This window comes from Urocampus carinirostris, chromosome 4 (genome assembly GCF_059441175.1).
Source record: "Urocampus carinirostris isolate Australia breed hairy pipefish chromosome 4, RoL_Ucar_1.0, whole genome shotgun sequence".
Lineage (NCBI taxonomy): Eukaryota > Metazoa > Chordata > Actinopteri > Syngnathiformes > Syngnathidae > Urocampus > Urocampus carinirostris.
This window is the reverse complement of record NC_142352.1, coordinates 46,718,656-46,730,831: the sequence shown is the minus strand read 5'-3', so window position 1 is coordinate 46,730,831 and position 12,176 is coordinate 46,718,656. Positions and strand designations below refer to the sequence as shown.

General features: G+C 40.2%; 1 protein-coding gene, 1 long non-coding RNA gene and 1 pseudogene across 6 annotated transcripts in view; 2 read left to right on the top strand and 1 right to left on the bottom strand.

Annotated features, from left to right (window-relative positions):
• The window catches only part of LOC148368018 (uncharacterized), a 532,004-nt gene that overhangs the window by 294,357 nt on the left and 225,471 nt on the right, over positions 1-12,176 (top strand). The gene's annotated exons all lie outside the window — the stretch shown is intronic.
• Positions 1-12,176, bottom strand: part of LOC148368022 (RNA polymerase II elongation factor ELL) — a 64,199-nt gene that overhangs the window by 12,922 nt on the left and 39,101 nt on the right. For 3 of the 4 annotated variants that reach the window (XM_088334713.1, XM_088334717.1, XM_088334716.1), the window contains 5 exons: positions 8,505-8,737; positions 7,865-7,977; positions 6,750-6,867; positions 6,214-6,658; positions 4,859-4,910 (listed from right to left, as the gene is read on the bottom strand). In XM_088334713.1, coding sequence (XP_088190839.1) covers positions 4,859-4,910; positions 6,214-6,658; positions 6,750-6,867; positions 7,865-7,977; positions 8,505-8,737 — 961 coding nt within the window. The remainder of the gene's footprint in view (positions 1-4,858; positions 4,911-6,213; positions 6,659-6,749; positions 6,868-7,864; positions 7,978-8,504; positions 8,738-12,176) is intronic. The other variant, XM_088334715.1, reaches the window with a different exon arrangement.
• Positions 2,998-3,146, top strand: LOC148368023 (U2 spliceosomal RNA; annotated as a pseudogene).

Below are 12,176 nucleotides of genomic sequence, written 5' to 3'. Positions count from 1 at the left end.
ACCGACTGCTCTCCCCCCCACCCTACTCTTTTTCTTTTGCTCAGCTAGCGGCATAGCGGTAGAGTCTGTGGAGGCTATTACAGTGAAAGATCGTTATATCACTTTGAAGGGACAGTGAGCACCCCAAAAGCTCTGAACCTAAAACCGCCTCCCGTTTGCATTTATCAGTCACTAGCCCTTGTTGAGTGTATGAAACTCCTCTTTATGGCGCATGCTTCCAACTCATGGCTTGCCACATCATTTTATGTGGCCCGCGAAACAATGCTGAGAGAAGCACAAGAGAAAAATGAGCCACAATGACCTGTAGTTTATACGTCCACTGGATGTTGCCAAAGCTGGGCCCCACTCACAAAGCACCTACTGTAGCTGTATTTGCTGATTACTATTATTATTTAATTTAAAATAAGTCAGATGTGTCGTTTACGGCAAGAGGAAAAATACTAAATTAAAAAAAAAAAAAAATCTCCCGCATTCACACCTAGGGACAATTTGGACTGGGCCATTAACCTGACATGCATGTTTTTGGAATGTGGGAGGAAACCGGAGTGCCCGGAGGAAACCCATGCAGGCACGGGGAGAACATGCAAACTCCATCCAGGAAGGTTTGATATCATGACCTCAGAACTGTTCCGCACATGCGCTAACCACTGCGCTGCGGTGCTCCCCTTTAGGTAAACGTTTACATTAAAAATAAAAACAAAAAGCAGACTTTTTAATCATTGTAACGATTATTTAAGTTAGTTTTTCATCGTAAAGTGTCTCAACATTAAACCTTTATTGTTTAATGAGCTTCAAAATAATGTACAGTGGAACCTCGGTTTTTGAACGCCTCTCAGTTCGAACAAATCGTTTCTCGACCAAAAATTTTGAGAAATTCTTGCTTCGCTTTTCGTTCAAAAAATCGGAGTTCGAACGCCGGTACGCTAGGGTGCGATGCTGAGCGGCGTACGGGTGTAGATCGTGTAGATTGCCCCCACCGCTCCTGACCAACTGTTATCACACGCGCACTTGCTTCTTTTCGCTTTCGCTTTTAATATCGGTGAACGGAGTGTTTTAGCCCCTTATTATGCCTCCGAAGAAGGTCGGTGCAAGCAGCAAAGTTGCTACAGGTGAAAAAAGAAGAGTAGTGCGTACAACTATTGCATTTCAGAAAGAAATAATTGCAAAATATGAAGAAGGTGTGCGAGTTTCCCTTCTTTCGAGGGAATAGAGCATGGCTTCCGCAGACCACCGCAAAGGTAAGAAATCCTATTCATAATTCTTTTCTTTATCCTTTAACCGCTCACCACTTTTTGTGGAGACCCGGGTGCTAAATGACGTGTAAACGACCTGATTTTTTTATTTTTACACTTTCATGTTAGCGTAATCTTTCGTATGGAAGATTACGCTAACGCGAACGTACAATTAGCCTGGGTTAGCTTCATGTTTACGTTCATGGTAAACATTCAGGGTGTTGGAACGGATTAAAACGATTTTACATTACGTTTATTGGGAAAAACGATTTTGGTGATTGAACAAATCGTTTTTCGAACAGGGTTCTAGAACGGATTATGGTCGAGAACCGAGGTTCCACTGTATTCCAAAACTGGGTCTGTTGGTGTGACACCTTAACTCTAAGCTATAATGGGGAGTATGCTCTTTATATATAGGACCGAACTATTCATTATGTTGGGCTCATGTCAGCTCTGCGCGTACTGGACTTGACTTAGCGCTTTTCAGAATTGGAACGCTATTGATGAGATTTGAACAAGTTTGATTTTATCTCCAAGCCATAGGTTTCCGACCCCTGGTATATGGTGAAATCTAATATAATATACAGCATTGTTTCGCAATTGGTAGCCCGTGACCGGAAAGGTGGTCACAGAGCTTTTTTTCTCTGGGTCTTTGCCTTGGCAAAATATGCTGAAAAACCAAAACTGAGGATCGATCACAACCCCTAAAAGTAGATGGCGATATTGCCTCCTAATCCTGTTCAGTCAATAGTCGCTGTCCCAAATGTGTTTTGGAGGAATACAGTGACAACAACGATCATTGAAAAAGGAAATGATTACACCAAAATTATAAATTATTTATGTGCTGCTTGAAGATCCAGTAAATGGTTAAAAATGTTAAATTTTAGCTTTAACATTTTATTATGTATACTATAAGAATAATTACAATTTGTAAGGTACAAATTTTTGTATAAGTATTTCTATAGGTATGGGTCTATTTTAAAGCAGTTTTAAGAGTTTGGCTTACATATGAGTACAATATTTTCAAAACTACCGTAAATTCCGGACTATAAGCCGCTACTTTTTTCCCAAATGTTCAGCCCTGTGGCTTATTTAGTGAAGTGGCCAATATATAGAATTTTTCTAACGGCCACCAACGGTGCTGGAGTATTAAAGGTAAGATTAAGACCTGTTGAAAGAAAGACTGCAACCTCTAAGTTTATGCATACGTTGTCTGTTAATAAAGGTACGTTCCGATAATGAGGAAGACGCCCTTGATGGCGATAGTTATGAGGAGGAAGTTGAGGACGATCGACCGTGAATTTCACAAATGCGGGATGCTTTACTTTTGACAGGCACATTTGATGCATTGCGAGCGTGATCCTACTAGCGTGTTGGTACCTTTCAAAGGCACGGTTTGGGATGAAAGTTATATTATTATTATTAAAGCTTTGAAAACTCTCTCGGTGTACCGTCTTTCTTCGTAAATATGTGTAACCATGTATAATATGTATTTGCAACTGTATATTTTTGTAATGTATTTATTTTAGAGATTTATTCTGTTATGTGTTCTACGGGCCAATCAAAAAAAAGGGGTGGAGCAAACGCGGGCTGATGGGAATTTGGGTAAAGCTGAGTTACCGGTAGATCTGTCTGTTGTCACACCGGACAATAGTGGATAAATATTCTTCCCACCCTTAACTTTGGAAATAAACATTTTGTTTCCTTGGATTACTTTCAACGGGATCCAGACTTTACAAGTCTGCATCATACGCTAATTACAGGTATCATTTTCCATTTGTGATGCCGACTGTAGATCTAAGATTGCGCACGATTGACTCGATTTTTGCAATCGGGAGATGGAATAAGAGCGTGCTCTGTCCTGTCCACGCATCGGCCCGGTATTGCAGTACCTCCGGGAACGGTGCATTCGCACTGATCGCTGCTTCGCTCTGTGGCTGGGACCTTGACTCAGCCTCTTGGCTGAGAACAAGTGTCTCGGCTCCTTGGCTTTGTAGCGTATTATGATTTGACGGATAATGGATAATTGATAAAGAATATAGAACAATAAACCTTACAAAATCCCTCCCCCCCTTAGATTGTAATGATAGTAGGCTAGGACCTTCACTCGGCCGAGAACAAGTGTCCTGGTCTATTGGCTTTGTAGAGTATTATGATTTGACAAATAAAGGACACTTGATAAAGAATATGGAACAATTAATCTATACATAATCACAATAATGGACCTCACACCCTGATCTAAGTTAAACTTGTGATTGTGTCATAAGTTTCAACGCGGCTTATACACAGGTGCGGCTTGTGTAAGAACAAAAGTGGAAAACCACTTAAAAAGTGGTGGGTGCGGCTTATAATCAGGTGCGCTCTATAGTCCTGAATTTACGGTATATGGCTCTCCAGCCAAAAATGCATAGTTAAGAAGGAAAATATATATATAAGTCGCACCTGAAGTATAAGTTTTAAATTTTGGGGAAAATTATTTGCTAAAAACCATCACCAAAACATACATGTCATGTTGAAAGGCAATTAAAAACACACGGTATACTGTCATGTCCTGCACGGTTGTCATGGCGCCCAGCTGGCCCCGCCCCTTGACACCGGCTGAGACGCATTGGACTGATTGCTCTTGGAGTACTTAAGCGCGCTCCTTTGTACTGTGCGTGGCTGGAACGTTTGTTAAACCTGGTTAAACTCCGTGAGACTTCTGTTAAAACCTGTTAAATGCCTAGTTCTGTGAATCTGCCCGTATTTGATCCTGTTTTGTTTTTGGTCTGATCCGTTTGTTTGTTTTTGACAACTTTTCTTTTGTTTGGATTTCTAATGCACTCCGCAACCATCGATCCCCGCATCAAGTGTGCGCACCCTCCCCATCCTTCCCCCCATAAATTGTGAGTACGTCTGCGCGAATGGGTCCTTTTTTCCTGTTTCCCGCTCCGCTTCGTGACATATACGTTACACGTACGTTCATATCAGACACGCTTAAATACGTCAGTAACGACGTAACGTATTAGGAGTTATTCAGATAACTAGCATAAAGAAAGAAGATGCTTACCAAAGTATCAGTTTCCCTCCAAATCACAAAATCCAATAAAATATTCATCCTCCGTGTCACCTTTAGCAGTAGGAAACTCCCCAAACTGTCTCCAAATGTCCCTCCAACAATAGCTCAAGGTTAAAATGTTTAACACAGGCCTGGAACATCCTCATGCGGTTTAGTGCGAAAACGACACGTGAAATTGTATACAAAACTGGTAATAAAAATGTAAAACTCAAGGATATAATAATGTGTCAATAATTTCACATATAGGTCTCACCAGAGCACTTCTTTAATTTAATGGAATTGAGTAGTGGAATTTTCTTCGTGATTTAAGCCACTACTTGTAATTAGGGTGCGATGGTGAGTAGGGAAACACTGATGTACAGTGTCAAAGCTAATGTTGAACTATGAAGAGACAACCATTTGCATGCCAGTACAGGATTGCACCACATTGTGTCTTATTGTAAGCTAGTCCTTTTAGTCTTCCTCGGTTGTTGCAAAAAATAGATATCAAAATAAACTACCATTAAGGATAGGGCCTAAGAAAACAAAATATAGAACACAAACAAAACAAAAAAAAATTTTTACATACCGCAAGTAATCTGGCTTCACCGCCAAGTCCAAGGCATTAGAGATGTCACAATCTAAAAAGAAACAATAATTAAAATATTGACAACATGACTCATTTAAGTAACCTACAATGCATTCAACTTGAAATGTCAATTATGAGACAAAGACAAGCTCACTTGGGAGGCACCAGGTGAGGTGTCACCGTAGGGAGCAAAAAAGCTGTTGTTGAAACTGGAGCATAACAAGTCGAACACTCCGGGGAGTGAGACACAGAGAGAGCTTGGGTGTGCAAACACACCCGTGGTTACGAGTTTATTACTGTTTGAGTGCACTCGGGGGCTACCTGTGTTAATTATAAGAGCTTGGTTAAAAGGCCATTTAGTGTTGGAAACATAGGACAATAAAAAAGTTGTTGAATGTCATATAGAGAGATCCACTAGAACCACCCGCCAGAAGTAAAAATCTGTAAATTTGTGTCGCACCTTTTTTTTTCTGGGCGGCCTTCATTAGAGCGTACTTGCCAACTTACCGACTGAGAATAAAAGAGAGAGAGAGCTAGGGAGAGAGAGAGAGAAAGAGAGCGACCCACGATTATTTTAAATTACTCGATGTATATATATTTTTTTTCCAGACAGCAGTGCTGTCATCACTGAGAAAAAAAGTGATGCTTTTTGGGATGGAGGAAGAGAGAGAAAAAGGAGAAGAAAACAGGCTTCGCAATGACCATGGAGCGGGACACAAACTCTTAGCAAGATGCACCATGCAGAGCAGGTGTCCGGTCACAATACCGTATGAAAGACACTGTGATATGAATTGGCCAATCAGCATCTGATATCTTAAGTCAAGGGGTACTTGAATCTTGGCTGTCATCAACACCCACTCCTCCCTCTCACCCAGTTGAGTGGGCAAGCAGAATGAGCCCAAGTTATTTCCCGAGAGTTTTTCCATCTGTGCGGGAAGCATTCTTTTGTCTTTTGATTTTTTTTTTTAATGTCTAATCGCCTCGAATCTTGGCTGCTCGAGACATTCCTCGTGGTGCAAGCAGCATTTGTTGTTGTTTTTCTTCAATCTTTTTTTTTTTTTTGATTAAATATTTTTTTGCCCGCAAAAGAGTGAACCAGTAGTACTGTTAGCCTGAAAAACAACTCAGAAGGTGCAGAATTTGACCAATCATAACAAATCGAAGCTGCAAAAAAAAAAAATTTAGTTTGTAAAATGAAAAACAGATGTTTTTCACATCTGTAAAAGTAGGATTTTGCATATTTTGGAACTAATTAGGACAATGTGTATGAATACATACTGAAGAGGCCAGTGAGTTGGAAAGGCTCTTTCAAACTAGTTAAATTTAAGATTTTTTTTTTTTAAAAGGGAGCTTACTCTTAAGTTTGTCAAGGTCATGCTTGAGATCCGGGCTGACTTCTGACCACGTTCTGTCCTGATGGTCTTTCAATCTTTCCTGCTCCTTGTCTTTGTGCTTTTTGGATTTCTTCATCCTCGGTTGCTGAGTACATTCCGACTCAGCCTGAAGTGGCTCAAGGCTAATTGCATTGGTTCCGTTGTCGGACTTTAATACTTCTTCAGTGGTGCTTGACACTTTGGACACGAGGGGAGAATCATGCTGGTGGTCTCCGGTGTAGATCCCTACTGTGTTGTTAGTCCTTTGGAAGTCAGGTGTAGTGTGAAAATTAGAAAGTACAGTGACATGTCCCGTCTTATTGTTTAAAAGTCCATTCATGACTGGTTGCTGTTGTGTTCGATGATCACTTTGCTTTTGCCTTTTTACTGCTTGAGCTTGTTGACTGTCTGTAGGAACAGGGCGTTTCTAGATGATCAACAAAAATACATATTTCAGACAAACGAGTGATGAAATTAAATCAAAACAAAAACAAAAAACATTATCATTTAACAGTCACCATTACTGTGTTTGTTGTCTGGCAGTGGTTTTGCATCAATGTGTTTTCAGATGGTTTCACAATTGATTCGTTAACTTGAGGATTGTTTGAATGGTTGTTCACACAATGCTGCAACTTCCTAAAAGCAAAATATAAGAATTACACTGGATAACACAGGAACATCTAAAATCTTATGAGCACAATAATTCAAAATAAAATATACTGATTCTTTATTATGTAAGAGAAACATTTTATGACACTAGCTTTTTATTGATAATGTCGCAATGCAGCATTCCTTATGCAAGGGGTCAGAAACCTATGGCTCGGAGACAAAATTCAGGTCATGAAAATTTTCTCTATGAATTTTCATCTTCAATGTTTGGGAAGACTTTAGGAGTGCATTCAAATCCACAATTCACTCATATCCCTTATGGTACTTACTGTACTGTTTACATTACTAAGGACTCTTTTATATGGAAGCTAATTAAACAATCTATGTACAATGTTGAGAGACCTTGTGATTAAAAACCCACAGAACTAACTTGAAATAACTTTACACCCCAGGAAAGAGCAATTTTATAGGGTGAGCAGTGGGGATGGGCGGAGCTATGCAAAGAACACAAGCACACTTCTGTATCTCACTCAGTGCTGTCTGCACCAAACATAAACACTTTGATATCCTCGTTTGCAGAATTGTGACATTTTACAAAATAATTTTGCTCGCACCTTAAAACCATTATTTTTGAAAATAACGACGGCCACAATGAGCCTTAACACTCTTAAGTTACTGCGGGAGTGAGACAAATTTTAAGTGGCATATCTATGTGGGACACAGGTTCTAGCATTATTATTATTTCATAGATTCTATCAAAAGTCACACAGTGAAATAAAATGCGGTGAAGAACAAGCTTTTGTCTGGAGAGCGGGTTTAGCAGTTTTGTTAAATTTTGTCTTAAACTAAAAAAATATAAATGAATCAAAAACAATTATATATTTTGCTTTCATGGCTCTTTGAGTCAAAAAGGTTCCTGACCCTTGCTCATAGAATAAGAATGTCAACACACCAGACAGCATTTTGTTGTTTTGTTGTCGATTATTCAGCGATATCTGTCAATTACACCCAACTTGATAACAACCTGCTAATGAGCTGTCGGTCCTCCTCACTGTAGCCTGGCCAGTCTCTCCGCACAAACTTGTAAAAGTCGTCTTTCAGGACAAAGCTGCTATCTTTGGGGTTTGCTTTTGCCACCTACAATACAAGGTAAACATTTCTGGTTTTGTATCGTTTAACAAAACCAATTGTCATTTTGTCGTGTGAAAAGTAATCTAAAGGAATATTCTTGTTGCACTCATTAAATAACTCGGATTTTTTCTTTCACACAGTTTTGATATTGGGCCCTAATGAGCTAAGACTCCTTGTATCTGAGGTTTAAATTATACTTTGCTGGCTGCAGACATAATGTCCTATAGACCAATACCCACAACAAACATACTTTCGGAGATAAGTACAGCATTGGCCCAATTTTCCAGAATAACATGAGTCTTTAAAAGTACAACTTGGCATTAGGCAATTAGACATAAATAATTTTATATCTTCACTTTTACTTCACATAAAATTGAGCTATTAAAAATAAATAAAAAGGCATATACATTAGGGCCAACTGACAAAGTGATCCGTACCTTTAACTCTGATTAACTGAATTTCCGAAAATTGGTAGAATATGACATCTCAGTAATTACATAATCGTAAAGTGAAAAAAATAACTTGAAGTGTACCTCTTGCAATACGGCTCTGAGCTCTGCCTTATCCTTGGCACTTATCCGCTCTTTATCCAGCCATAACAGGAGCTCCGGCTTCTTATAAGACTTGAGAGCAAGGAGATGAATGATGCGTTCCCTAAAAGGCTTCTGGTGGACCGAGCTCAGCCGGCCAGGTGCAGGGGTCCTGCAGAATCCACTGTCCATTGTCGAACCTGTAGCCCGCCTCTTATGGATCTTTGTACTTTTGTCTGAGGGCACAATATTTCAAATCCTGCTGAGTCACGGGATGTACTCTAATTTAATCAGCTTTATGAGCAACTCTGTAGCTGCAATTGCAATGGACTGTATTGTATGGTATGAGTGCGGGCCAGGGATGCACGGAAACATCATGGCTGCATGATCCCGAACAAACATGGTTTCCAACTTAGGTGGGGGTATCTCGTAAAAGAAATACAAATTTCCCAACCCATGATTTTTTATAAAAGATAATATCGGTATGATAGTTCATGTATTTTGGCTTAGTATCCAAATCAATGTTTTTTTTACCAGAAGAAAGTTTTTTAATTCCATTGGAAGCACTAAATATTACACATACCTACAGAGAAATCAACTATTTGAACATTGCCCAACTTTACTCTAGAGTTAGTCCAATTTAACTAGTTTAACTCAGGAATAGATTAATTCATTGTTCAGAATTTGGCATTAGAAGAAAATTAATTTACCCTCAAACATACAATCATGGTTTAATAACAGTTCATTTTTACTCGACTTGAAAATCAATTAAGTAAACTTGATACCCGTTTTCTTCACAGTAAACTTCTCACCCAAAATATCGTGTGGTTGCCAAAGTGCACACAGCTCATCTGTCTTCCAGGTGAAAATGATCACTTCAGCATAAAGCTCGTAGGGCATCTTAAGGCATAGTTGAGAGCAACTTCCTGTTACTAAACCTATTACACATTAATCTCCACCTTGAAGGTCACAGTACAGGCTGTAATTTCAACAACAATATACAGTGCATCCGGAAAGTATTCAGAGCGCTTCACTTTTTCCACATTTTGTTATGTTACAGCCTCATTCCAAATTGTATTAATTGAATCTCTTATCTCAAAATTCTACACAAAATACTCCATTATGACAATGTGAAATTTTGAATTTATTAAAAATAGAAAACTAAGAAATCACATTTACATAAGTATTCACAGCCTTTGCCATGAAGCTCAAAATTGAGCTCAGGTGCATCTTTTTTCCACTGATCATCCTTGAGATCTTTCTACAGCTTAATTGGAGTCCACCTGCAGTAAATTCAGTTGATTGGAGATGATTTGGAAAGGCACACACCTGTCTATATAAGGTCCCACAGTTGAGTGTGCATGTCAGAGCACAAACACCAAGCATGAAGTCAAAAGAACTGTCTGTAGACCTGCGAGACAGGATTGTCTTGAGGCACAAATCTGGGGAAGGATACAGAAAAAAATTCTGCTGCTTTGAAGGTCCCAATGAGCACAGTGGCCTCCATTATTCGTAAATGGAAGACATTTAGAACCACCAGGACTCTTCCTAGAGCTGGCCGGCCTTCTAAACTGAGCGATCGGGGAAGAAGGGCCTTAGCCAGGGAGATGACCAAGAACCCGATGGTCACTTTGTCAGAGCTCCTGCGTTCCTCTGTGGAGAGAGGAGAGCCTTCCAGAAGGACAACCATCTCTGCAGCAATCCACCAATCAGGCCTGTATGGTAGAGTGGCCAGACGAAAGCCACTCCTTAGTAAAAGGAACATGGAAGCCCGTCTGGAATTTGCCAAAAAGCACCTGAATGACTCTCAGACCATGAGAAACAAAATTCTCTGGTCTGACGAGACAAAGATTGAACTCTTTGGTGTGAATGCCAGGCGCCATGTTTGAAGGAAACCAGGCACCACTCATCACCAGGCCAATACCATCCCTACAGTGAAGCATGGTGGTGGCAGCATCATCCTGTGGGGATGTTTTTAAGCAGCAGGAACTGGCAGACTAGTCAGGATAGAAGGAAAAATGAATGCAGCAATATATAGAGATATCCTGGATGAAAACCTGCTCCAGAGCACTCTTGACCTCAGGCTGGGGCGAAGGTTCATTTTTCAGCAGGACAACGACCCAAAGCACACAGCCAAGATCTCAAAAGATTGGCTTCAGAACCACTCCGTGAATGTCCTGGAGTGGCCCAGCCAGAGTCCAGACTTGAATCCGATCGAACATCTCTGGAGAGATCTGAAAATGGCTGTGCATAAACGTCTCCCATCCAACCTAATTGAGCTTGAGACTTATTGCAAAGAAGAATGGGCAAAACTGCCTACAGATAGGTGTGCTAAACTAGTGGGATCATATTAGAAAAAGACTTGAGGCTGTATTTGCTGCCAAAGGTGGATCAACAAAGTATTAAGCAAAGGCTGTGAATACTTATGTAAATGTGATTTCTTAGTTTTCTATTTTTAATAAATTCAAAAAAAGTTTTAAAAAAACGTTTTCACATTGTCATAATGGAGTATTTTGTGTAGAATTTTGAGATAAGAGATTAAATCAATACAATTTCGAACGAGGCTGTAACATAACAAAATGTGGAAAAAGTGAAGCGCTGTGAATACTTTCCGGATGCACTGTATGTGCTGCAATGTTATGCGAAAAGTCATCTGCAGTATGATGCAATAATTTGTTACTATACTGCACTAAGCTTTGTTTTCCTCTTTCTCTACCTCTTCTCGCTTGCCCTTAGCTTATTTGGTCATTCACTTCCTGTGTTTTATTTCCACCCCACAACTGGTGTATCTTGTCTTGATTTTGCCCTCCAATCATGAGTTCCCCTTGTCACCATTAAAGCACTCTGCCTCTGGGCCTTGTTGTTAGTTCGTTGCCTCCTTTGTCGCGTTCCAAGCCTCATTGTCACAGTCTCAGACCTTGCCTATACAGTATCGACCCCTCGCCTGGCCTTCAGGATCACAAGAACCGCCTGCTGAATTCATGGACTGTCGCTTTTGCTGCTTATTCAAAACTGGAAGAAGCAAACTTTTACCAAAACAGAAACATAATTATTCTAATGCAATCGTTAGAACGGTTTATTCACACACAAATAACAAAAGAAAGCAGCTGTAGACTAACATACTAGCCAAGCCAAGATTTTATTTCAGTTATTTACATTTGAAAAAGTGGTAGGCATTTTTAAAGGGTGTAAAGCTGTGGTGTTGGTAGGTATGGTTACCCTAGTTACTATTTATGAATCTGTCTTCTGGTCTTGGTGCTAGTTTGTTGCCTCAATTGTCACAGACCTTGCCTACACAGTGCATCGACACCTTGCCTGGCCTTCTGGATCACCAGTACCGCCTGCTGAATTTTTGGACTGCCACCTTAGCTCCCTGATGGATCATGACCCCTCGCCTGTCTCTTGACACATGGCTGCTGCCTCTGGTGTTTCTTCGATACCTGACTCCCTGTGTACCGAACCCTGCCCGAAATAAAGACCACATTACTAATGTGAGTTTTTGCATTGTGCTTCTACACCATGCTCAGCGGGGACCTGATATAATTATAGTATATCATGTATTAAAGGTAAGATAGGGCCTAAGAAAATCCAGCCTGACCTGACCCGGCACACAGGTATAAAAGCTCTGACCAGCCCGAACTTGACCGATTCACTTAATTTGAGGGACCGGGCCTG